This window comes from Bos indicus, chromosome 7, assembly GCF_029378745.1.
Source record: "Bos indicus isolate NIAB-ARS_2022 breed Sahiwal x Tharparkar chromosome 7, NIAB-ARS_B.indTharparkar_mat_pri_1.0, whole genome shotgun sequence".
Lineage (NCBI taxonomy): Eukaryota > Metazoa > Chordata > Mammalia > Artiodactyla > Bovidae > Bos > Bos indicus.
In genome coordinates, this window is record NC_091766.1 from 43,574,798 (window position 1) to 43,596,010 (window position 21,213).

Here is a 21,213-nt window from a genome sequence, read left to right on the forward strand (position 1 = left end):
GGGGACCCAGGAAACTGGGTGGACAGTGGGGAAGAGCACCTGGGCAGAGGGAATAGTGCATGCAAAGGCTCTGCAGTTGGACCAAGTGTGACTGGAAACTGAGGGTGGAAAGGAAGCAGGCGTGGAGGCACAGGGCACTGGGGGAAGGCCCAGCCTGCCAGCCAGCCATCTGGAGGAGGTGTCCTCAGAGTCGGGCTTCAAAAGTAGGTTTAAGGAGAGCAGATTGGGGGTGGAACAGAAGGGAGGGTGTATAGTCGAATGACCTGTGAGGCGGGATGGCTGGGGGCATCCGACCACCCTTGCGCTCCCGGGTCCCCCTACAGGTGGGCTGCAGGCAGTGGCGGAGTTACTGCAGGTTGACCATGAGATGCACAAGATGACCCGGGACCCTCTCAACCTGGCCCTGCGCCGATACGCTGGCATGACCCTCACCAACCTCACCTTCGGGGACGTTGCCAACAAGGTGCCTGGGTGGGTGGGTCGGCCTCACCCGGCCCGGAGCAGCGCTGAGCTGTGGGACAGGCGGGGAGACTGTGGCCCAGCTTCTCCCTCGACCAGCGTCCTCTTGGCCATTCTGCCCTGTGGACTGGGGGGCCTCTGGGCTGTGGATGGAGGGCTGGGGGGAGGCCAGTGTTTGCATCTGCCTGAGCCTCAGGCTCATCTGAGCAATGAAATGACTGCTCCCCTCCCTCCATGGTGGTGAAGATGGGGGTGGGGTTCAAGCTCCAGCACATTGCAAGTGCTTGCTTAACACTCGCCCCACCTGTCCTCCCTATATGGCATGACTTCCCTGTGCCCCCCACAGGCTGCACTGTGCGCCCGCCGGGGCTGCATGGAGGCCATTGTGGCCCAGCTGGCATCTGAGAGTGAGGAGCTGCACCAGGTATCAGGAGGCTGTGGGAACACTGGGGGGCGGGGGAAGGTGGAGGGCATCCCCTGGGCTTTGCCGTGTGCCAGCTGCTTCAGGCCTTAAGGGTGGGAGCCTGGCCCAGGCCCACCCTGCCTGCCCTGCCCCGCCCCCAGGTTGTGTCTAGCATCCTGCGCAACCTGTCCTGGAGGGCCGACATCAACAGCAAGAAGGTGCTGAGGGAAGTGGGCAGCATGACTGCCCTGATGCAGTGCGTCCTGCGAGCCACCAAGGTGGGCATCGGGTGGGTGGCTGAGGGGCGGGGCAGCCAGGGCAGTCAGGAGGCCCCTCCACCTAGGGGGAAACCAAGTCAGACAACCCACTGCTTCGTAATGGGCCCACACCTGGGGCTTCCAACATTGCCGCTCAGAGAACCTGTCATGGCTGATTCCATTACTTGTTAGTTAAATTTGAAAATGCATCTGGGTACCTTATGTGGGTGCCTCCGGGGAGAGGGCCTGGTGAGTAGGATGTGTCATCCCCCCCACATTGTTGACCCCCTGCCACTCCTGCCCCGCACCCAGGAGTCCACCCTGAAGAGCGTGCTTAGCGCCCTGTGGAACCTCTCGGCGCACAGCACGGAGAACAAGGCGGCCATCTGCCAGGTGGATGGTGCCCTGGGCTTCCTGGTAAGCACACTGACTTACAAGTGCCAGAGCAACTCGCTAGCCATCATTGAGAGCGGTGGTGGCATCCTGCGCAATGTGTCCAGCCTCATCGCCACCCGCGAGGACTACAGGTCAGCTGGGGGCAGGGGAAGGGGATGGGGGGGAAGGGAGTAGGGAATGCTGGGGTCAGAGGAATGAGGTGTGGGGGGCACTGGGGTGGGGCTTGGGGAAAGAAGTGGCGGGGGGAAGGAGAGGGGGTGCTGTGGGGTGGAGGAAGGAGGTGTAAGGGGCACTGGAGCAGGGCTGGGGGTAAAGAGGTGGGGGAGGGAGTGGGGGTACGGGGGTGGGGCTGGCAGCTCCCCCTCTGCAGTAAACTCCCGGGGGAGCCTTGCCTTCTCCTGCCAATGAGTCATCTAGATGACCCCCAGGTGCTATTTTTAGTATAAATACATCCCCAATACTGCATGGGATATACTTGTACTACATTTTAAACTAGTTTTGTAGAAATAAACATAATATTCAAGTAATAATAATAATACTTGTTATTTATTAAAATGTTATTCACTATGTAATAAGTAACTTACTAGGTAACATTAACAATAAGCAATACTTCAATATGTGAACAGAGATAACTTTTAAAAGTATATCCCAAACTCTGCATGTGATATACTTGTACTAAATTTTAAATTAACTCAGTAAAAATATACATAATTTTCTAAATAACATTAATAATAAATACTTGCTCTTTATTAAAATATTCATTAATATTAAGTAAAACAATACCTATTCTTCATTAGCATATTTATTTCCTACTATGTAACATATTGGATACTTATACTGAATTTTAAATGAATTTATTAAAATAAAAATGCATCATTTTCTAAACAGCAATAAAAACTTATTATTTATTAATATCAATTATTAATATTACTAATAAGTAATGCTTCTGATGTATGAAAGTACATAACTTTTAAAAAGTATATGTCTCAGTATATCCCAAATATTGCATGGGATATACCTGTGCTGAAGATTTTATTAGTTAAAACATTAAGAAACAACACTTAGATTTGTTTCCTTTTAATACTATCTGTGTGTGTGTGTGTGTGTGCTTAGTCACTTAGTTGTGTCTCACCCTCTAGGACCCCATGGACAGAGGAGCCTGGTGGGTTACAGTCCATGGGATTTCCCAGGCAAGAATACTGGAGTGCATTGCCATTTCTTTGTCCAGGCTCCCAATCCAGAGGTTGAATCCACCTCTCCCATATTGGCAGGTGGATTCCTTACCACTAGCGCCACCTGGGAAGCCCCCAATACTATTTTCAGTATATCCCAAATATTACATGGGATAAGTAAGTGTGTTAGTCGCTCAGCTGTGTCTGACTCTTTGCAACCCCATGGAGTATAGACCTCCAGGCTCCTCTGTCCATGGAGTTTTCCAGGCAAGAATACTGGAGTGGGTTGCCATTCACATCTCCAATTACATGGGATATACTTGTGCTAACGATCTTACCCCAGTAGAGAATTCCCTGGTGTGCTTTCATTACCAAGGGCCCAGGTTCAGTCATCCCTGGTGGGGGAAATAAGATCTTACAAGTCATGGAGTGGACAGAAAAAAAAGTCTTATCAAGCAAAATAAAACATTTCATCTACTACTAATGCTATAATAAATAGAAACAAAAACCTCTAGCATAGGTATATAATGAAATATACTACACACTACTATATGTAAAATAACAAGGACCTACTGTATAGCACAGTGAATTCTACTCAATCTAGTAGATGCGAAAAGAATCCAAGAAAGAATGTACAAAGGTATAACAGAACCACTTTGCTGTACGTCTAAAACTAACAACATTGTAAGTCAATTATACTCCATTATAGAATAAAAATTTTAATAAAATGAGTTAACTAAATTTCATTTTAAATGAGTATTATTAATGAATTAATAGTAGTTTAATCAGATCAGATCAGTCGCTGAGTCTTGTCGGACTCTTTGTGACCCCGTGAATCGCAGCACGCCAGGCCTCCCTGTCCATCACCAACTCCCAGAGTTCACTCAGACTCAGGTCCATCGAGTCAGTAATGCCATCCAGCCATCTCATCCTCTGTCGTCCCCTTCTCCTCCTGCTCCCAATCCCTCCCAGCATCACAGTCTTTTCCAATGAGTCAACTCTTCGCATGAGGTGGCCAAAGTACTGGAGTTTCAGCTTTAGCATCATTCCTTCCAAAGAAATCCCAGGGCTGATCTCCTTCAGAATGAACTGTTGGATCTCCTTGCAGTCCAAGGGACTCTCAAGAGTCTTCTCTAACACCACAGTTTAAAAGCATCAATTCTTTGGCGCTCAGCCTTCTTCACAGTCCAACTCTCACATCCATACATGACCACTGGAAAAACCATAGCCTTGACTAGACGGACCTTTGTTGGCAAAGTAATGTCTCTGCTTTTGAATATGCTGTCAAGGTTGGTCATAACTTTTCTTCCAAGGAGTAAGCGTCTTTTAATTTCATGGCTGCAGTCACCATCTGTAGTGATTTTGGAGCCCAAAAAATAAAGTCTGACACTGTTTCCCCATCTATTTCCCATGAAATGATGGGACCGGATGCCATGATCTTTGTTTTCTGAATGTTGAGCTTTAAGCCAACTTTTTCACTCTCCTCTTTCACTTTCATCAAGAGGCTTTTTAGTTCCTCTTCACTTTCTGCCACAAGGATGGTGTCATCTGCATATCTGAGGTTATTGGTATTTCTCCCGGCAATCTTGACTCCAGCTTGTGTTTCTTCCAGTCCAGCGTTTCTCATGATGTACTCTGCATATAAGTTAAATAAACAGGGTGACAATATACAGCCTTGACGTACTCCTTTTCGTATTTGGAACCAGACTGTTGTTCCATGTCCAATTCTAACTGTTGCTTCTTGACATGCATACAAATTTCTCAAGAGGCAGATCAGGTGGTCTGGTATTCCCATCTCTTTCAGAATTTTCCACAGTGTATTGTGATCCACACAGTCAAAGGCTTTGGCATAGTCAATAAAGCAGAAATAGATGTTTTTCTGGAACTCTCTTGCTTTTTCCATGATCCAGCGAATGTTGGCAATTTGATCTCTGGTTCCTCTGCCTTTTCTAAAACCAGCTTGAACATCAGGAAGTTCACGGTTCACATATTGCTGAAGCCTGGCTTGGAGAATTTTGAGCATTACTTTACTAGTGTGTGAGATGAGTGCAATTGTGCAGTAGTTTGAGCATTCTTTGGCATTGCCTTTCTTTGGGATTGGAATGAAAACTGACCTTTTCCAGTCCTGTGGCCACTGCTGAGTTTTCCAAATTTGCTGGCATATTGAGTGCAGCACTTTCACAGCATCATCTTTCAGGATTTGGAATAGCTCAACTGGAATTCCATCACCTCCACTAGCTTTGTTCGTAGTGATGCTTTCTAAGGCCCACTTGACTTCACATTCCAGGATGTCTGGCTCTAGGTCAGTGATCACACCATCGTGATTATCTGGGTCGTGAAGATCTTGTACAGTTCTTCTGTGTATTCTTGTCGTCTCTTCTTAATATCTTCTGCTTCTGTTAGGTCCATACCATTTCTGTTCTTTATCGAGCTCATCTTTGCATGAAATGTTCCTTTGGTATCTCTGATTTTCTTGAAGAGATCCCTAGTCTTTCCCATTCTGTTGTTTTCCTCTATTTCTTTGCATTGATCGCTGAAGAAGGCTTTCTTATCTCTTCTTGCTATTCTTTGGAACTCTGAATTCAGACGTTTATATCTTTCCTTTTCTCCTTTGCTTTTCGCTTCTCTTCTTTTCACAGCTATTTGTAAGGCCTCCCCAGACAGCCATTTTGCTTTTTTTGCATTTCTTTTCTATGTACTGTTTAATAGTTTGATACTAGTAAAAGCTTTGGCACAAGTACATCCCATCCAATGTTTGGGATACACTTACACTATGAATTTAGCCCTGTTTTTGAAATTCAAAGTTACCTGGGCATCTTCTGTTTGGATTTTCCCCATCCGGCCGCGGAGGGTGGTGGGCGGTGTCCAGGTTGGGCGGGGCCTGATGCGCTCCGCCCCGCCTCCCGCAGGCAGGTGCTGCGAGACCACAATTGCCTGCAGACGCTGCTGCAGCACCTGACGTCGCACAGCCTGACCATAGTGAGCAACGCGTGCGGCACGCTCTGGAACCTGTCGGCCCGCAGCCCCCGCGACCAGGAGCTGCTGTGGGACCTGGGCGCCGTGGGCATGCTGCGGAACCTGGTGCACTCCAAGCACAAAATGATCGCCATGGGCAGCGCCGCCGCGCTGCGCAACCTGCTGGCTCACCGGCCTGCCAAGTACCAGCCAGCGGCCACCGCGGTCTCCCCGGGCTCCTGCGCGCCCAGCCTGTACGTGCGCAAGCAGCGGGCGCTGGAGGCCGAGCTGGACACACGGCACCTGGCTCAGGCACTTGACCACCTGGAGAAGCAGGGCCTGCCGGAGGCCGAGACCGCCTGCAAGAAGCCCCTCCCGCCCCTGCGCCACCTGGACGGCCTGGCCCAGGACTACGCCTCTGACTCGGGCTGTTTTGACGACGACGATGCGCCCTCCCTGGCTGCTGCCGCCACTGCCGCAGAGCCCGCCAGCCCCGCAGTGCTCTCCCTCTTCCTGGGCAGCCCCTTCCTGCAAGGCCAGGCGCTGGCCCGAGCCCCGCCCACCCGCCGAGGAGGCCTGGAGGTGGAGAAGGAGGCCGGTGGAGAGGCAGCCGTGGCAGCTAGGGCCAAGGCCAAGCTGGCGCTGGCGGTGGCACGCATCGACAGGCTGGTAGAGGACATCTCGGCCCTGCACACCTCATCTGACGACAGCTTCAGCCTCAGCTCCGGGGACCCTGGCCAGGAGGCCCCACGAGAAGGCCGTGCCCAATCCTGCTCACCTTGCAGGGGGCCTGAGGGGGGGCGGCGGGAAGCAGGCAGCAGCCGGGCTCACCCACTGCTGCGGCTCAAGGCAGCCCACGCCAGCCTTTCCAATGACAGTCTCAACAGCGGTAGCACCAGTGATGGGCACTGTCCTCGCGAACACTCTCGGCCCTGCTCGCTGGCTGCTCTGGCCGAGCACCGAGAGGGGCCCCCACGTGGTCAGGCGCGGCCCAGCCGGCTTGACCTCAACCTGCCTGGAGGCCAGGCTGAGCCTGAGGCCCGGGATGCCAAGGCCACAGATGCCCACGTGCGTACCATCAAGTTGTCGCCCACCTACCAGCACGTGCCGCTGCTGGAGGGCACCACTAGGGCGGGTGCGGGGTCCCTGGCCCCTGGGGCCCGGAAACAGGCCTGGCTGTCCACAGAAGGCCTGAGCAGTGTGCCTGAGAAGCTAGTGGTTGAGAAGGCACCCCTCTGCCTGTCCCGCTGCAGCTCGCTGTCCTCACTGTCCTCAGCTGGCCGCCCGGGGCCCAGTGAGGCTGGGGACCTAGATGAGAGCGACTCATCCCTGGAGGGGCTGGAGGAGTCTGGCCCTGGTGAAACAGAGCTGGATGGGGCCTGGCGGGGCCCAGGGGCCGCCTCCCTGCCCATGGCCATCCCAGCGCCCCAGAGGGGTCGGGGCCTGGGGGTGGAGGATGCCACGCCGTCCAGCTCCTCTGAGAACTGCGTGCAGGAGACACCGCTGGTGCTGAGCCGCTGCAGCTCAGTCAGTTCACTGGGCAGCTTCGAGAGCCCATCCATTGCCAGCTCCATCCCCAGTGACCCATGCAGCGGGCTGGGCAGTGGCACGGTCAGCCCCAGTGAGCTGCCTGATAGCCCCGGGCAAACCATGCCTCCGAGCCGCAGCAAGACACCACCGCTGGCCCCAGCACCACCGGGCGAGCGGGAAGCCACCCAGTTCAGCCTGCAGTGGGAGAGTTACGTGAAGCGCTTCCTGGACATCGCCGACTGCCGGGAGCGCTGCCGGCTGCCCTCCGAGCTGGACGCAGGCAGCGTGCATTTCACTGTGGAGAAGCCCGACGAGAACTTCTCGTGTGCCTCCAGCCTCAGCGCACTGGCCCTGCATGAGCTCTACGTGCAGAAAGACGTGGAGCTGCGGCTGCTGCCCCCTGCCTGCCCAGAGCGCGGCAGTGGGGGAGGCGGAGGCCCAGGGCACCGCCGACGGGATGAGGCCAGTGGCTGTCTGGAAGGGCCGGCGTCCACCGACCAGGAGCTGGAGCTGCTGCGTGAGTGCCTGGGTGGGGCCGTGCCTGCCCGGCTCCGAAAGGTGGCCTCAGCACTGGTGCCTGGCTGCCGCACGCTGCCCGTGCCAGTCTACATGCTGGTGCCTGCCCCGGCCCGTGAGGACGACTCCTGCACTGACTCGGCTGAGGGCACTCCAGTCAACTTCTCCAGCACCGCTTCCCTCAGCGACGAGACCCTGCAGGGACCCCCCAAGGATGGTGGGCGTTTGGATGGGAAGAAGCCCGTGGGTCGTGCTGCCTCCACTAGGCAGTCTGCTGGGCAGCGGCACAGGGTGGGGGGCATGGGCCGGAGCACAGAGCAGCCCCGGGGGGCTGGCAGTGGCAGGGCAGGGCTGGAGCTGCCCCTCCGGCGGCCCCCGAGCACCTGCAGGGACACTGACAGCTCCCGCCCAGGCCAGGAGCATGGGGATGGGGCTCTGCAGTCTCTCTGCCTCACAACGCCCACCGAGGAGGCTGTGTATTGTTTCTATGGCAATGACTCGGATGAGGAGCCGGCCACAGCAGTGGCAGCAGCACCCCCACGGCGGGCATCTGCGATCCCCCGGGCGGTCAAGAGGGAGCGCCCGACTGGTGCCAGGAAGGAGGTGCAGGCTGTGCCCAAGGCTGCACCCAAGGCGGCACCGCCTGCCCGGGCCCAGCCCAGCCTCATTGCAGATGAGACACCACCGTGCTACTCCCTGAGCTCCTCCGCCAGCTCCCTCAGCGAACCTGAGCCCTCCGAGTGCATGGCCAGTCGGCCCCGGGTCCACAAGCCAGGGCTCACCAAGGACCTGGTCCCTGGGGGCAGGAAGGATGGCTGCCCCAGCCCTCGGGCTGAGGCAGAGCTGCTCCGGCGTTGCATAGGCTCAGCCTTGCCCAGGCGCCAGCCCCAGGTGTCCGGCCCAAGGCGCCGCCCACCCCGAGAGGCCCAGCCAAAGGCGCGTGCAGCAGAAGGGCCCCGGGAGCGCGGTGAGGAGGCGGCCAGCTCAGACCATGCCTCAGACCTGGACAGCATCGAGTGGCGTGCCATCCAGGAGGGTGCCAACTCTGTTGCCACATGGCTGCACCAGGCCGCAGCGGCGGCTGCACGTGAGGCCTCCTCAGAGTCTGATTCTGTTCTGTCCTTTGCAACAGGGCAGTCTGTGGGTTCCACCCTGCAGCCCACTGTGCATAGGAAGGGGTGTCGGCCAAGGGCAGAGCGCCAAGCGGGTGGTGCCCTGCGGCCAGAGAAACCAGAAGGGGCCCTCACCCAGCGCAGCAGCGGGCCGGAGAAGCCGCGTGGCACTCAGAAGGCCCCAAATGGGGTGCCGGCGGTGCTCCGGGGACATACAGTGATCTACATGCCCACCCCGGCCACCCGGGCACAGCCCAGAGGTGCCCCTGGTTCCCGCATTGTGGCAAGAAAGATGGGAGCGCCCAGCCCCGTGCAGCCGGCAGCCCCCACCAAAGCCCCCAACCCAGGGCAGCAGCGGTCTAGGAGCCTGCACCGGCCTGGCAAGATCTCAGAGCTGGCAACACTCAGCCCCCCGCAGAGAAGTGCCACACCACCAGCCCGCCTTGCCAAGACCCCATCGTCAAGTTCCTCTCAGACCTCACCGGCCTCCCAGCCTCTGCCCAGGAGGTCACCCCCTGCTGCCCAGCCTGCAGGGCCCCTGCCCGGCCCCAGGGCCTCCCCAGTGCCCAAGACTCCAGCAAGGGCCCTGCTGGCCAAGCAGCACAAGACGCAGAAGTCACCCGTGAGGATCCCCTTCATGCAGAGGCCTGCCAGGCGGGGGCCGCCGCCCTTGGCTAGGGCAGCCCCGGAGCCAGGCCCCAGGGGCCGGGTGGGCGCAGAAGGCGGCTCTGCAGCCCGAGGGGGCCGCCTGGGCCTGGTGCGCGTGGCCTCCGCCCGCTCCAGCGGCAGCGAATCCTCCGACCGCTCGGGTTTCCGGCGGCAGCTGACCTTTATCAAGGAGTCGCCGGGCCTGATGCGGCGCCGACGCTCGGAACTGTCCGCACCCGAAGCCACCAACCCGACCACCCAGGCTGCCTCGCCCTGCCGCGGCCGGCCAGCACTACCCGCTGTCTTCCTCTGCTCCTCGCGCTGTGATGAGCTGCGGGCAGGCTCCCGGCAGGCCCCGGCCCCGCAGCGGGCCCACACGGCCCGGCCCCGCCCCAGCGAGCGGCAACCTCGGCGCACCAGCTCCGAGAGCCCGTCCCGCCTGCCCGTCCGCACGCCGGCCGCCGGGCCCGAGACGGTCAAGCGCTACGCCTCCCTGCCTCACATCAGCGTGGCCCGCAGACCGGATGCCACCATCCCCGAACCTGCGGCGGATGCCACCCGCCGCAGCAGCGCAGGGGAGGCCGGGCCGCTGCCCAGGGTGGCCGCGCCGGGCACCACGTGGCGCCGCATCCGGGACGAGGACGTCCCGCACATCCTGCGGAGCACGCTGCCCGCCCGCGCCCTGCCGCTGCTGGGCTCCCCGCCGGAGGACGGCCCAGCCGGCCCACCACAGCGCAAGACCAGCGACGCCGTGGTCCAGACTGAAGACTTCGCGGCTGCGAAGACCAACTCCAGCACGTCCCCGAGCATGGAGAGCAGGGCGCCCCCCGAGGCCACGGCCGGCGGCCCCACCTCCCTTCTTGGCAGCGACGTGGACGGGCCGCCCTCCAAGGCGCCCGCACCCATCCCCTTCGTCCCCGCCAGCCGGCACGGCTCCCCCAGCCGCTCCGCCCGTGTCCCCCCTTTCAACTACGTGCCCAGCCCCATGGTGGCGGCCACCGCTGACTCCACCGTGGAGAAGGCCCCCACCCCGGTCCCCACCAGCCTCCTGGAATAGTGGCCGGGACTGGACTTCCAGAACATCTTCTCCTGGCCCAGGACCGTCTGGCTGCCCCTAGGGTGGTCCCAGGACCCGCCTGCCACCCCCAAACCCAGGGCCCCGCCCTCCGAGCCTCACCCCTGCCCACACGGGCCTCGCACTCCCGCGTAGACGCTTGCTTTTGAGCCGAGGCGGCTTCGGGAGGAAAGTGAGCTACGAGCTGGAGCGCGCGTCACCGCAAGGGGGCGCCCACGAAGCCCTGGCGCCCGCGCGGAGACCATCCTCCTGGCTAGGGCCGTCCTCAGCGGTGCCCTTTTGGGTTCCTCGCCCTGCCGGGCCCTGCATTAGCACCACACTTGCTCCCCTCTCCTTTGGGGAACGCATGGGGAGGAGGGGGCGGGAATGACAGTGCCCGCCGAGGTGGGGAAGGGGCTGGGAGGGTGGCGGCAGCAGGAGCCTGCCAGCCGAGGGCGGCGGCTGCGCATGCGCAAGAGAAAGCCTGTAATTACGGGCAGGGCCGGGTAATTGGTTAACTACGGCTTAGCTGGTTTGTTTGCGGTCTCGGCCTCAGCTGGGGGCGTGCGAGAGGGGCGTGCTGTGCCAGACAGAAAGGCCGCCCCAACCCCAGACAGACACGCGCAGGGAGCCTGGAGCACCCCAAAACTGGTCGGGGGAGCTGGGTACACAGGGCGTCCCCGCAGCCTTCGTAAGGAACCAGGAGAGGCAGGCGTGCCGGGAGCGCCGTGGCTGAGGAGAGCGAGAAACGGAGGGGAGGCCGGGGCCTAGCCACCGCCCGGTAGCCAGGCCTGGACTACGGGACCTGGATTGCGCTCTGCGGGAAGTGGTCCCCGCGGGCGCCTGCCTGGTCCCAGGTCTTTGCCTTTTCACCGAGTCTCCTGTTCTTTGGATCTGCGGGCTCCGTGGGGCGTGGCCTCCTCCCAGGGGCCAGCACACCTGCCCGAACAGCCGATCCCACTTCCCTGAGGAGCCCGGCTCTGCTCTCAGCCGCCCTAAGGATCTGCAGTCACACCGCCCTGCCGAGCTGCTCTGGGGGCCGGGAAGTGTGCCGGTTCCTGTCTCTTCTCTGGGAGGAGGGGAGCAGAGCCAGGTGGAGAGGACGTGCTGAAGGAGCCCTGCCTCTGCCCCCCTCGGACGCTGTGCTGCCGCTCCTTAAGATACACACGCTGCGACATCGCGTCCCGCAGGCCAGGGTTCGGAAGAAGGACGCAGGAAAGGCTGCACCACGTACTCCTCCTGGGGAGAGCGAGCCTGGGAAAGCGGTGGGGACTGAGCAAGCGCTAGAACAGCCACTGCTGACCCTAAGGCCCCTCTCCAGGGCGGATAAGACACCTCTGCAAACGGCTGCTCCCATCCTATCAGCAGCCAGAAGGGGGGAGTGGCCTTCTGAGCTCCTTCTCAAATGTGGGGGCTGCAGAATGTTGCACCCCATCATCACAGGCTAGCCACCCCTGGAAATGGAGAAATGCTGCCAGCTTGCCAAGCTGTGGGGGCCTGGAGTGGAAGCCCCCGTACTGAGTCCCAGGCTGTGCTCTGGCAGCTGTGTGCCTGCTTCCCCACGTGGGCCGTGGGGAGCTACCTCTGGGTTCAGCAGGTCGGCTGCCATGACGGGGCAGAGGACCCTCCCGGTTGGCTGCCCCTTGCCATTCTCTCCACAGGCAGGGGCAGGGCCCGAGCCATCCCATCCTATCCAGCGCCCACCCTGCCACCTCCATCTATCACAGCAGCGGTCCACACAGCCGCTGGGCTGGTGGGAGCCCGAGGTCCTGATTAGAGTGGCTTCCTGGAGGAGGCAGTGCTGGCCACCGCTGGACAATCAGCCTGAGGCCGGAGCTTGGAGGAACAAAGTCCAAGGACCGCAAACACTCCTGTGAAGCCCTGACCCGAGAGACACAGGGCACCCAGGCCAGACCTCGGCCCGGAGCAGATGGACACTGCGAGCTGGGTGCTGACTTTGGGGCACTACCTCACCACGCTGCCGCAGCCTGAGCCTGGTTGTCTTGGCTTGTTCCCTCCCCGCCGTCTCCATCCCAGGTGCCACAGGACACCTGTAAATACGTACAGCCCCCACCTGTAAAGCCCCCACCTGTAAAGCCATCACCTGGCGGAAGGAGGCCGCAGAGCCAGGCATCTCACTGCACCTTTAATAAACAGCTGTTGAATCGCGCTCCAACTGGCTGCACCTTAGTCTCCAGAGGGGTGAGGCAGGGTGGGGGTCAGGAGGGGGCTTTGCAGACCTTCCATCCGAGTCCATGTGCTGCCTGCATAGCCTCGCTCCCCAAAACCAAGTGTACTCGAGGTTGACACAGGGTTTGTTGTGTGCAAGAGTGCCCTCCCTTGGATGAGGAGGCTGCTCAGTGTCCACTGCTTCTTCTGACGCCGCATCCACACTTTCTCAACACCTGGGCCCCCAAGTTTCCAGTTTTAGGGTCTCTAAGCGTGAAGCAGACACCTTTTTCTCCTGGGATATGTGAGGTCTCCTTTGTCTGCTGTGCGGGGTCCCAGCGCTGCCCTGAACTTTTGGGACCCTGAAAAGGAGGGGCCCATGGGGGGACTGTCGTCGAAGGTACTCAGTGGCCTCATCACCTCTGCTGCTCTGGTCTTCACGGGACTGGTTTTTTAGGGTGAGAGCCCTTTTCACGGTCCTCACCTGGCCCACTACCCACCTGTCTGCAGGTGAAGGTGGAAGGAGGGAGGACACTGGGTGAGAGCTGGGGCAGGGACTGCCTGCCACGTCCTCTCACGGTACCCCCATGTGACTGCATCCCACAGGTGACAGACAGACGAGAGCCTGCCCTGGGGGAGCGCCCAGGCCCAAGATGGGGTGCCAGGGGCCCAGAGAGGTGGCACTCACCCTGAGGGCCACTGCTCCTCACACAACCAGAGCCACCATGGGCTGGGGAGGACACTGAACACACACACTCTTCTGGAACCTCTGGGCCCCCACCAATTCACATGGAGATGGCAGAACCAGAAGGGTGGGTCCCACCAGCTCAGTCTGATTGGTCAGTGAAACAGGGTTGCCAGAGGAAGGGAGGGGAGGACGGATTGACGGCCCTGGGCCCCCGAGCCTCGAAGGAAGTCCAGTCTGTGCTCCTCAGGGCAAGGGGCCTGTGCACAACCCAGATCCCATCCTCAGGGAGGGGTCTATGCACAGTGAGGCCCCACATCGACTGGACAAGCTGTGAGCCCTGGAGTCTCTGGGTGCCAGGGCTTGCCTAGGCCGCAGAACAGAGAGCCAGAAATCTGCTTCTGGGACCCAGGGGCCAGATGTCAGGTGAGGTGTGCCAGGCCAGATGCTGAGTGGAGGACCCGAGGTTCCAGTGGGCCAGGTTATCCCAAGGAGGCGGCTGCAGTGCTGGGCAGAGCCACGTGGCCCACCTGGCTGATGTCCCGCTCCAGTTCCTCGCCCGCCTGCTGCAGGTCTGCACGCTTCTGCTCCAACTGGGCACCCGCCTGCTGCAGCCGCTGGTTCATAGCCACATAGATTCGGCTCTGGAAGTAGAGCTGCTCTCGCTGGGCTTCGGCATCCTCGGTTCTCCCAGAGGGGCCCAGGGGGTCTATGGATAGGACACGGCAGCATCACTGCCCGTTAACCAGAGGACTCAGTTTACCCTCCAGAGAAAACAATGGACTGGAGGGGACAGGTCACAGGAAAGGCTGGACTCCACTGAACCACAGTCCCTCCAAAGGGTGGGCCCTGGCTCCTGGAAAGAACTCTGACCCTGATCACGGAGCAGAATGGCTCTCACCAGCACTCTGAGCACTCAGGGGGATGGGAAGAGGACAGGATGCACACTTCCCAGTGACCACACTTCCTAAAGGGTACAGGAGAAGAGGGGAGTCAGGGCGGAAAAGGCACAGGCTCCAGGGTCACATGGACACACATCAAGGTCCTCCTTGCTCTGCCTGGTCCCCTTGTCCACAAACTGGCCAGAAGCTCTGCATTTGATTACAGATCACTTTATCACCTGCCTGACACCAAGGTGGGAAAGGCCAGACAGTGCAGGTGCACACAGAGGCAGACACAGGCCGGCAGGGGCAGCCCCCTGCTCCCTGAATGGCCCCAGGACTGGCCATGCCTCATGGCCCCAACCTCCAAGTGCTGGGGACCTAGGCCTGTGACCCTTAAGCTGGGGCTCAAGCAGCCGCCAAAGACCCAGCTGCAGGCTATGGATAAATAGGTGCTGTGGTTCCTCAGGCGGCCCCATCCAACACAACGTTCTAGGCAACAGAAACGTCCCCAGCTGAGCCCCTCAGCGCAGCAGCAACAAGGGTCTCCTGAGCCTGTAAAATGTGGCCATGTGCAGCAAAGAACAGAATTTTTACTGTTACTTAATTTAAAAACAAATTGTCCCACAGCCACATGTAAGTCAATGAAATTAGAACACTCTCTCATACCCTACACAAAAATAAACCCAGAATGGCTTAAAGGCTTAAATATAAGACATGACACCATAAAACTAGAGGAGACCATAGGTGTAACATCCTGTGACATGGATCTTACCTATGCTTTCTTAGGTCAGTCTCCCAAGGCAACAGAAATAGAAGCAAAAATAAACAAATAGGACCTAATCAAACTCACAAGCTTTTGCCCAGCAAAGGAAACCAAGAGCCTATAGACTGGGAGAAAATAACTGCAAATGATGTGACTGACCAGGGCTTGATTTCCAAAATATGCAAACAGCTCATACAACACAATATCAACAAACAAAACCCGGTTGAAAAATGGGCCAAAGATCTACATAGACATTTCTCCAGAGAAGACATTACAGATGGTCAAGAATCACATGAAAAAATGCTCAGCATTGCTAATTATCAGAGAAAAGCAAATCAAAACTACAATGAGGTACCACCTCCTACAGGTCAGTATGGCCATCATTAAAAACTGTACAAATAAGGACTTCCCTGGTAGTCCACTGGCTAAAACGCCATGCTCCTAATGCAGGAGGCCAAGGTTCAAACCCTGGTCAGGGAACTAGATCCCACATGCTGCAATTAAGAGTTTGCATGACACAACAAAGACCTGGCACAGCCAAATAAATAAATATTAAAACAAACAAAAAAACTCTACAAATAACAAATGCTGGAGAGAGTGTAGAGAACAGTGAACACTCCTACACTGTTGGTGGGAATATAAGCTACTGCAGCCACTGTGAAAACAGCACAGAAGTTCTTCAAAAAACTAAAAACAGAGGTACCATATGATTCAGCAATCTCATTCCTGTGCAAATATATCCAGATGAAACCATAATTCAAAAAAACACATGCACCCCAATGTTCAAGGCAGCACTAGTTACAACAGCCAAGATATGGAAGCAAGCTAAATGTCCATCGACAGATAAATGGATAAAGAGGAATAAAAAAGGTACGGTAAGAAAAGAAAAGGATATGGTGTATATATACACAATGGATTACTACTCAGCAGTGAAAAAGCACAAAAATATTGTCACTTGCAGCAACATGGATGCAACTAGAGATTACCATACTAAATGAAGTCAGAAAAAGACAAATACTGTATGATATCACTTATCTGTGGAATCTAAAATATAATGCAAATGAACTTATCTATGAAACAGAAACAGGGTCGGACATAGAGAAAAGACTTGTGGTTGCCAAGGGGGAGGGACAGCAAGGAAATCAACCCTGAATATATACTGGAAGGACTGATGCTGAACCTCCAACACTTTGGTCACCTGAGGCAAAGAGCTGACTCACTGGAAAAGACTCTGATGCTGGGCAAGATTTTGGGCAAGAGGAGAAAGGGGCAACAGAGGATCAGATGGTTGGATGGCATTAGAAACTCAATGGACATGAGTTTAAGCAAACTCCGGGAGATGGTGAAGGACAGGAGATGGTGAAGGGCAGGGAAGCTTGGCGTTCTGCAGTCCATGAGGTCACAAAGACACGACTGAGCGGCTGAACAACAAACACAAAGGGGAAGCGGGATGGTGGAAAGAATGACTGGGAGTTTTGGATAACCATATGCAAACTATTATATACAGGATGGATAAACAACAAGGTCCTGCTGTATAGCACAGGATTTTCAATATCCTGTGATAAACTATAATGGAAAAGAATGAGTATGTGTAACTGAGTAACTCTGCTATAAAACAGAAATTAACACTGTAAACCAACTATACTTTAATTTAAAAAAAACAAAAAGACACAAAGACGAACCCCCCAAAAAAGTCCCAACGTGTTTCTCACCTTCTGACATCCCACAAGCCTTATACTGATCCTCTCTACCCATTAGAATGGCCTGAGGACAGGCACTTTCATCTTTTTTTTTTTCCCCCTTTTCTTGGCTGTGCCACGTGGTATGTAGATCTTAGTTCCCCGACCGGGGATTGAACCCATGCCCCCTGAAGTGGAATCGCAGAGTCCTAAGCATTGGACGGACAGGGAAGTCTCAGGGACTTTCAACGTTCAGATCTACCTCACCACCTCAGTGATTAGAATAGAACCTGGCCCATAAGAGGTTCTCAATAAAGTTGAACGAATAAACGAAACTCATAGAGAACACAATATTCAGACTACAACTGTATGTCGGACCCTGCAGTCAATGTTCTCCGTTTATCTTCTGAGCAAAGGGTGGACACTCTTTCTCTGCAAAAGGCCAGACCTAAGTATTTTGGGTACTGTAGGGCCAGACAGTCTCTGTCCTGACCATTTAACTCTGCCAGTTCGTCTCAAAAGCAGCCAGGTGCTTCCCTTCTCGCTGGGGTCTCCGGAGCGCCCCTCCCCTGCACGACCTGGGCTTCCCCTACCTTCCCGGGCCAGTGCAGTGAAGACGGGGTCCTCGGCGGGCGCCCCCCGCACGTCCTCCAGGATCTGCTCTACCGTGGGGGGCGCCGGGCGGGTGGGCAGCACCACGCGCTTCTTGGCCTTGGAGCCCATTCCTGCAGGCTGCAGAAAAGAGCGTTGACCGCGCAGTTCCTGCCGCCCGGCAAACTCCCACACACGCTCCGGAGCCCCGCTCCCGGGGAAGCCGGCCCTGCCTCGATCCTCCCAAGGCGGAACAGCACGCGGTCTGGGGCTTCAGTGTCCGGCTCCACTCAAGACAAGTTTCCAGCAGAAGATCCACCTGGCCGCGGGTACTCAGCCGCCACAGCTGCCGAGAGGCCACTTCCGCTTCCGGTCGGCCTGCGGGCCCGCCCTATAGGCACGTGATGCGCACTTCCGGCCTTCTCGGGTTCCCGCCCGCCGCGAAGCCAACCCCCCTTTAAAGGGGCCACGCCCGAGAGAGTTTCGGTACCACTGGACCAGAATGTGTGGGGCTTCTCTGATAGCTCAGTTGGTAAAGAATCCAGCTGTAATGCTGAAGACCCCAGTTCTATTCCTGGGTCGGGAAGATCCCCTGGAGAAGGGATAGGCTACCCACTCCAGTATTCTTGGGCTTCCCTTTTGGCTCAGCTGGTAAAGAATCCACCTGCAACGCAGGAAACCTGGGTTTGATCCCTGGGTTGGGAAGATCCCCTGGCGAAGGGATCTTAATACTCCAGTATTAAGAATTCCATGGACTGTATAGTCCATTAGGTCGTAAAGAGTTGGACAAGACTGAGCTAGTTGAAGTGGGGTTCAGTTCAGTTCAGTCGCTCAGTCGTGTCCGACTCTTTGCGACCCCATGAATTGCAGCACGCCAGGCCTCCCTGTCCACCAACTCCCGGAGTTCACCCAAACTCATGTCCATCGAGTCGGTGATGCCATTCAGCCATCTCATCCTCTGTCGTCCCCTTCTCCTCCTGCCCCCAATCCCTCCCAGCATCAGTCTTTTCCAATGAGTCAACTCTTCTAATGAGGTGGCCAAAATATTGGAGTTTCAGCTTCAGCATCTGCCCTTCCAATGAATATTCAGGACTGATTTCCTTTAGAATGGACTGGTCGGATCTCCTTGCACTCCAAGTGACTCTCAAGAGTCTTCTCCAACACCACAGTTCAAAAGCATCAATTCTTCAGTGCTCAGCTTTCTTCACAGTCCAACTCACATCCATACATGACCACTGGAAAAACCATAGCCTTGACTAGATGGACCTTTGTTGGCAAAGTAATTTCTCTGCTTTTGAATATGCTATCTAGGTTGGTCATAACTTTCCTTCCAAAGAGTAAGCATCTTTTAATTTCATGGCTGCAGTCACCATCTGCAGTGATTTTGGAGCCCCCCAAAATAAAATCTGACAGTTTCCACTGTTTCCCCATGTATTTCTCATGAAGTGACGGGACCAGATGCCATGATCTTAGTTTTCTGAATGTTGAGCTTTAAGCCAACTTTTTCACTCTCCTCTTTCACTTTCATCAAGAGGCTTTTGAGTTCCTCTTCACTTTCTGCCATAAGGGTGGTGTCATCTGCATGTTTGAGGTTATTGATATTTCTCCTGGCAGTCTTGATTCCAGCTTGTGCTTCTTCCAGCCCAGCATTTCTCATGATGTACTCTGCATATAAGTTAAATAATGAGGAAGGAAGCGACATCAGCCTCCTCGCGCAGGGCCTAGAAGCACAAAGGGTGGGCATCTGGTCCAATGCTGGCTTCTCTCACTGCCTAACAAAGCATCCTCCAAGCCAGTCTTCAACAGTACAGGTTAACAGTACATAAACCGTGAACTTCCAGATGTTCAAGCTGGATATAGAAAAGGCAGAGGAACTAGAGATCAAATTGCCAACATCCGTTGGATCATCAAAAAAGCAAGTGACTTCCAGAAAAACATCTACTTCTGCTTTATTGACTACGCCAAAGCCTTTGTGTGGATTACAACAAACTGTGGAACATTCTTACAGAGATGGAAATACCAGACCACCTTACCTACCTCATGAGAAATCTGTATGCAGGTCAAGAAGTAACAGTTAGAATCAGTCATGGAACAACAGGCTGGTTCCAAATTGGGAAAGGAGTACGTCAAGGCTGTATATTGTCACACTGCTTATTTAACCTATATGCAGCAGAGTACATCATACTAAATGCCAAGCTGGATGAAGCACAAGCTGGGATCAAGATTGCCAGGAGAAATATCAGTAACCTCAGATACACAGATGAAACCACCTTTATGGCAGAAAGCGAAGAACAAAAGAGCCTCTTGATGAAAGTGAAAGAGAAGAGTGAAAAAGTTGGCTTAAAACTCAACATTCAGAAAATGAAGATCATGACATCTGGTCCCATCAATTCATGGCAAATAGATGGAGGAAACAATGTAAACAGTGAGAGACTTTATTTTGGGGGCTCCAAAATCACTGCAGATGGTGACTGCAGCCATGAAATTAAAAGACACTTGCTCCTTCGAAGTAAAACTATGACCAACGTAGACAGCATATTAAAAAGCAGAGACATTACTTTGCTGACAAAGGTCCATTTAGTCAAAGCTATGGTTTTTCCAGTAGTCATGTGTGGATGTGAGAGTTGGACTATAAAGAAAGCTGAGCACCAAAGAATTGATGTTTTTGAACTGTGGTGTTGGAGAAGACTCCTGAGAGTCCCTTGGACTTCAAGGAGGTCAAACCAGTCAATCCTAAAGGAAATCAGTCCTTAATATTCATTGGAAGGGCAGATGCTGAAGCTGAAACTCCAATACTTTGGCCACCTGATGCAACAAACTGACTCACTGGAAAAGCCCCTGATGCTGAAAAAAGATTGAAAGTAGGAGAAGGGGATGACAGAGGATGAGATGATAGGATGGCATCACTGACTTGATGGACATGAATTTGAGCAAGTGCCAGAAGTCGGTGATGGACAGGGAAGCCTGGTGTGCTGTAGTCCATGGGGTCACAAAGACTTGGACAGGACTGAGCAACTGAACTGGACTGAACAAGGCATTTGAGGCCAAGTTTTCTGAAAAATGGGGACATGACCTCCAACCTACGTGGCTGTCATGGGAACACACCAGGTGACGGGCACACAGGGAGCACTCAGTAAATGCCAGTTGTGCCAGTCCCACTGAGGTAACCAGGGGTGTAGCATTCGCATCTGGGCTCTCCCAAATCCACCTCATGGTTGCCTCTCCAGTCTCTAAAACCCCCTCCCCTTAGGAGGGGACTGATCTTTGGCTTTGCCCCTCTTAAGTAGGGTGGGAAGACCTGCTCAGACCAGGGAGGTTTTTCTCTGTTTAAGCAACTTTATAGAAAGTAAGTTAGGGCTTCCCTGGTGGCTCAGTGGTAAAGAATCTGCCAGCAATGCAGGAGACCACCAGAAGTGCAAGAGACTCAGGTTCGATCCTTGGGTCAGGAAGATCCCCTGGAGAAGGAAATAGCAAGGAACTCCAGTATTCTTGCCTGGGAAATCCCATGGACAGAGGAGTTTGGTGGGCTACTGTCCTTGGGGTCTCAAAGAGTTGGAGAAGACTTAACGGCTAAACCACCACCACCACCTACCAGTGGTTAGGATTCCTTGTTCTCACTACCGAGGGTTTGGATTCAGTCCAAGGTGGGGAACTAAGATCCTACATCCCACAAGCTGCCCTGGCACAGTCAAAAAAAAAAAAAAAGCAATTTACATACCACGAGTAGTAGTATTAGTCACTCAGTCTATCAGACTCTGCGGTCCCATGGACTGTAGCCTACCAGGCTCCTCTGTCCACGGAATTCTCCAGGCAAGGATACTGGAGTGGGTTGCCATTTCCTATTCAAGGGGATCTTCTGGACCCAGGGATTGAACCCGGGTCTCCCTCATTGTGACCAGATTCTTTACCATCTGAGCCACCAGGGAAGCCTACAATACCA

At 55.4% G+C, this 21,213-nt stretch overlaps 2 protein-coding genes across 4 annotated transcripts in view; one reads left to right on the forward strand and one right to left on the reverse strand.

Moving 5' to 3' along the window:
- APC2 (APC regulator of WNT signaling pathway 2) overlaps window positions 1-12,678 on the forward strand; it is a 26,136-nt gene extending 13,458 nt beyond the window's left edge. For all 3 annotated transcript variants that reach the window (XM_070793514.1, XM_070793515.1, XM_070793516.1), the window contains exons 11-15: window positions 324-463; window positions 806-883; window positions 1,024-1,140; window positions 1,432-1,646; window positions 5,597-12,678. In XM_070793514.1, coding sequence (XP_070649615.1) covers window positions 324-463; window positions 806-883; window positions 1,024-1,140; window positions 1,432-1,646; window positions 5,597-10,505 — 5,459 coding nt within the window. In that variant the 3' untranslated portion in view covers window positions 10,506-12,678. The remainder of the gene's footprint in view (window positions 1-323; window positions 464-805; window positions 884-1,023; window positions 1,141-1,431; window positions 1,647-5,596) is intronic.
- C7H19orf25 (chromosome 7 C19orf25 homolog) lies at window positions 12,636-17,652 on the reverse strand. The gene is made up of 3 exons (XM_070793517.1): window positions 17,507-17,652; window positions 17,276-17,414; window positions 12,636-14,065 (listed from the first exon to the last, which is right to left on the reverse strand). Exons 2-3 carry the CDS (start codon window positions 17,403-17,405, stop codon window positions 13,839-13,841), a joined length of 357 nt encoding a protein of 118 aa, XP_070649618.1. The 5' UTR covers window positions 17,406-17,414; window positions 17,507-17,652; the 3' UTR covers window positions 12,636-13,838.
- Between the last annotated feature and the right edge of the window lie 3,561 nt (window positions 17,653-21,213).